The following is a 5,240-nucleotide window of genomic DNA, read 5'->3' on the forward strand; positions in this document are numbered from 1 at the left end:
CCCCCCCCCCCTATCCTCTCATGTTTATCTCTTTTCATCGAGGTAAAATATTCAAAATTTATTCACTCGATTAATTTAGACTCATATATATTGAAAAATTAAATATATATATATATATATATTAAACTTTAGAATAAAAAATTTAAAACTTTAAAATTCATAAACTTTAAATTATAAAAATCTGGCACTTGCTTAAAACTTTAAACTTGTAACTTCCCATTAAAAAAAGGTTTATTAGTCCTTATCCAACTTTCTTTTTGTTCTATCCTCATCTTCAAACCTTTTCCAACCCTTTTTTCCCCTTCTTATACTCCAAAAGAGAGAACCTTTAACTAGATTTATATTTTCTTTTTTTTTTGTTTTCATACTCAAGAAGGATGGATTCCACAATATAAATGGACTTTCATGGAATTAAAGTTTTCTTCAATAGTCATAAGAGTAGTGGGGCCTTTCATTTTGAATATATGATGTCACAATTGAACTAAAAAACATGATAGATAACTTCACAAATAATTAAAATAAAAAATGATGGTCAATTGTGAATATGTAATCAAATGCAATAAAGAGAATTTTAGTTTCAAATGGTAGACAACTCTCTTACATCACCCAAATTGGGTTAATGAACATATTATTCCTAATTTTCCATGTTCATCTTTATAGATTTCTTTGTCTTTGTGGCACTTTGAACTTTTGTGAGGCATCAATAGTTTGACTTAACCATACAAGAGAATCACAAGTCACATTAAACTACACAACTTGCAACCATAATAACAATAATAACTACGCCTCAATCAGCTACATGAATCCCCATATAATAATAACAATAATAACTACGTCTCAATCAGCTACATGAATCCTCATATAACCATTTAAGCTCATATCATAGTAAACTATACAACTTGATCGCTGCAAAAAAAATTGCAGCCTATATTTCCTCTCACATTTCTATGTTAAATATCCATAAATTACTCCTCCACCCCCCAAAAAGAAGTAATAGTAAAAGAAAAAGTCAGCTTAAAAAGAGAACATTTTTACACTCTGAGAGTATGGTCCTGGACTTCAATAGATTCCTTCACTAGTTCAATGCTCTTTTGACTAAGTGTCCCATCTTCCTCAGCATCAAAACTAGCATGAACACTGTAGAGAACATAAACTAGAACAGCGAGAGCTGAGAAGAATCCGAATCGAACGTAAGATGGTCTATCAAGTGAACCTAACAAGAATATATTGAGGAAGATGGACATGGAAGGAATCCATGGCATTAAAGGGACACCCCAAAACTCGGGTTTTTGAGCTTGTGGTACCATATAATGGAAGAGTTGTAATACAGCAATGGCGATAGCAGTACAAGCACCAAGCATGAAGGCTTTTGGCTTGCCTGGTGGTGCAAATTGCCATAACAGGGTGAATAAAATGGATGTCAGTGAGAAGCAAAAAAGGAATGATAGTGTAGGCCATGGATTTGTTACGCCAATAGAAACGTAACGCTTGTAAATAACAGCATTTGCTACCATGTAAAATACAAACAGTGTACCAATTGATACAAGGTTGAGTAGTATTTGTAAATCAGTGAAAAGTGCAATTGCTGCTGTACAAATCCCTGAAAAAGACCAAACAAATCCTAATATTAGACTATTAGCACAATAGGAAGAAATTCTAGCAAGACTTTATGCTGAAATTGGTAAAGAATGTGTCATTTCAGTCAAAAGTCTCAGAAAATCACATGACAAGATCTTTAAAAGGGTAATCTTCGTTGACGGAATTCAACATCTACTATCTATACCTAAAAAATAATTTTCGATAAAGGAAGGTCACATGAACCCCTTGGCTCCACGCCTAGTACTCTACAAAGGATTCTATATATAGCATTTTCAACTCTGTTTTTCAAAAGTCTATATCTAACATTCCCAGTTTACATAAATTCTTATTCCAGGACTGTAAGTCACACATATAATCTTTTATATAAAGAATATAAGATTTCAAGAATGGTCTGCAGGAGCTTCAAAAAGTTTTATACTTTGCTGAGCTCAATTACCTGTCTCAATAGTGTATAAAAGTATGTGGAGAACATTCGTTTAGATAATGATGGGAAGGAACCTTATTAGTCATATATATATTGTTTGGACCAATAATTGCACTTAAATCTTTAACTAGGAACCTTCCTAATTAGATTTTATAAATATTAAGCTCTATACAATGCAATATTATCACGAATTTAATTAATTCATATTCTAAAGACCAAAAAAACAAAAAAGAGAGAACTTTTAAAAACTCAATAGAATATAGACTCTTTTTTCCTTGAAGTACATATTTGAAACATTTAGTTGGTATTGAGTTAGAGAGTATAGATAAGAAAATCAAAAATGTTTTATTATTTTTCAGATGAGATGCTTAAACTTTAATATCAAACCTGAAATTTTTTAAAATATTAAAAAAAATTATATATTTAAATAAATATTCAAACACATAAAGATATATTAAAATCGTCGCATACTTTAATATTGAAGAGCTGTGAATGAACGGAGAAAAATAAAAAGGCCAAATTCATGACGAACATTGAAATTTGAGCCAAGGTTTTATCCTAAAGGGTGGATCCCACATAAAAATCAGTCAAAGGACCTTTCAATAAAAATTTCTCAAATCTTTGTGTGATTGTGAGTGACTAATCCATCTTGACATGAAACTATAGGTCAGGTCAGGTCCCGTCCCATCGATAACGAATTCAAAAAATTTTATTAAAATAATCTAAATAAAATAAAAAATAATATTAAAAAAATTAAACAAGATTTAATTTTTATAAATTTTAATTGAATATAAACAAAATAACTTTTAATCAAAACAAATTTAAATAATCTCGATCTTTACTAGTTTCGCGTCTAGTAGGGTCCACCAACCCAATAGTTAACCGAATATGATGAGTCCCATGATAAACTTATGATCAATTTTCCCTAAAATGTAAAGCTATCACCTTAACCGAAACGGTTCTTTTGGTGGACCCCCTATTCTCCAACGGCAAAGCTAATAATAATAATACAAAAGGCAACATCCACGCAATAACAGGAAAAATAAATAAATCGCACACGCATTTCAACTAATTGATCCACATAAAAATACGTAACACAATAGAATACTATACCCAATCGATTTTTCCATTATATTTAATATCAGTCGAGATTTTATCAAAATACTATATATTCATATAAAATTTGATATAAATATAAAGTACAAATAAATATTGATGAGAATTTACGTACCGAGAAAAACGGAAGCATTTACAGGGGTTGATGTTTTAGGATGGACCTTAGCAAACCAAGCGGGGACAACGCTTGACCGTCCGATCACGCACATGTATCGAGCTTGGCCCAACATAGCCACTAATAAAGATGTTAAAATACCGAAACTAGCCCCAACTCCTATCACATTTGATACCCATCTCCACCCGTCTGATTCCATAAAAGCCCCCGAAAATGGCGCATCTGGATCAATCTGTTCAGCAAATACAACAATTTATTATCAACCTTTTCATATACCAGATATTAATACACATTTACATTCATAAATGAGATTCGTTGATCAAAATTGGATTAATCGATATAATGAAATAAATGAATAGTGATAAAGGATAGAAATGTAATTTGGTTAACTTTATTTTACCATATCATAAGGAAGGAGCATGGACATTGAAGCAGCCATGAGGCAGTAAAGGACTGTCACGAGTATAACGGAACCCGAGACACCGGCAGGTATATCCTTAACGGGATTTCTGACCTCTTCAGCCATGGTTGAAACGGCGTCGTACCCGATGTAACTCAGATAAACCATTGCTGCTCCATTGAACACTCCTGAAGCACCGAATGGGAAGAATCCACTCGCATGATTCTCATACCCTGCTTCTCTGAAATTCTTCGTTTCTCCTCTGGTAAAACCAATTACTATCACGAATACTATGAACACTAGATGTAGCACTGTTAACACCATATTCAACAACGAACTCTCTCTTGTACTGCAATGAAATCGTAACAATTTAAAAAAACGAAACGAATTTGATTACAGATTTCTCATGAATTTTAGCAGACGAACCTGTAGCAGATGATTACGGTGAGAGCTAAAACTACTAAAACAGCAACAATATCGATTTCATTGAATCCTTTCGGTAATCCATTAACGATGATTCTCAATCTACTTTCGGTGGATATACCGAGAGCTGTACATAAATAACCAGTGAAACTCCTCGCTACCGCGGCATTTGATAGTACGTAATCGATTATCAGATTCGCACCGGTCAAAAACGCTAGAAATTCACCTGCACTACGAAACGTCGTTGATCAATTTCAGAGGACATTGGGTTTATTACGTGTTGTTTTTTAACAAATTCAGTTACGGAAAAACGGACCGAAAGTGATACGAATATAGCTAAAAGCACCGCCAGCAACTGGCATATCGACGGCGAACTCAGTGTAGCAAAAAGCAGATAACAGAGCACAAAATCCAGCAATGGCGTAAGAGAGAACAACAGCAGGTCCAGCACACATATTGCTAGCACGACCGGAAGTAACAAATACTCCGGCACCAACCATACCGCCGACGCCAAATCCGACGAGGTCGTACCACCGGAGACTCCGTTTCATATCTCCACCAGACCTGGCTCTGACTCGACTTGTTTCTTCGAAAGTAGTCGAGACAGAACAAGCCCGGCGAGCTAACCGGTGTGGAGTATCGGAAAGTGCTCGGAGATAGGATTTGACATTAGTGAAAGAGGAGCCATAGGTCTCCATTTTTGGACCACCAAGTCTCTCTGGTTTTATCAGTAAATATTGAATTGAAGGAAATGAAGAAAGAATGAATGGTTATTTAAAGAGTTAAAACACTAGAAAATGGCTGATACCGATATCTATTAGATCCACTAACTATTGTTAATAATAGGAAAAAGTATATATATATATATATCGAACTATCGTAAATGATAGGAAGATATCATTTGTCATACTTTTGAGATAGTGATGTCACTGTCATTTCAAAATGAGATCATATATGTCATTCACACTAACGGAAGACTAAATAGAGACACGTGGTGCAATTTTATCTATCAATTTGATGTCGAGTCGGTAGATAAGATTATGATACGTGTATTTCCGTTAGTATAAAGGGTATATATATGCTCTAATTCTTGAATGGCATGGGCACCAATGTCCCTGAAGTGTGACGGAGGTATTTGTATACCATTTACGATAGTTCGAAGG

The 5,240-nt window shown here is 34.0% G+C and overlaps 1 protein-coding gene across 1 annotated transcript; it reads right to left on the reverse strand.

Moving 5' to 3' along the window:
• Positions 1-547: 547 nt before the first annotated feature.
• On the reverse strand, positions 548-4,889 carry LOC107005104 (cationic amino acid transporter 7, chloroplastic-like). Its single transcript, XM_015203600.2, has 5 exons — positions 4,394-4,889; positions 4,081-4,303; positions 3,655-4,003; positions 3,255-3,486; positions 548-1,600 (listed from the first exon to the last, which is right to left on the reverse strand). The coding sequence occupies exons 1-5, from the start codon at positions 4,773-4,775 to the stop codon at positions 1,032-1,034; spliced, it is 1,755 nt and encodes a 584-aa protein (XP_015059086.1). The 5' UTR covers positions 4,776-4,889; the 3' UTR covers positions 548-1,031.
• Positions 4,890-5,240: the final 351 nt, after the last annotated feature.

The sequence above is a fragment of the Solanum pennellii genome, chromosome 11, assembly GCF_001406875.1.
Source record: "Solanum pennellii chromosome 11, SPENNV200".
Lineage (NCBI taxonomy): Eukaryota > Viridiplantae > Streptophyta > Magnoliopsida > Solanales > Solanaceae > Solanum > Solanum pennellii.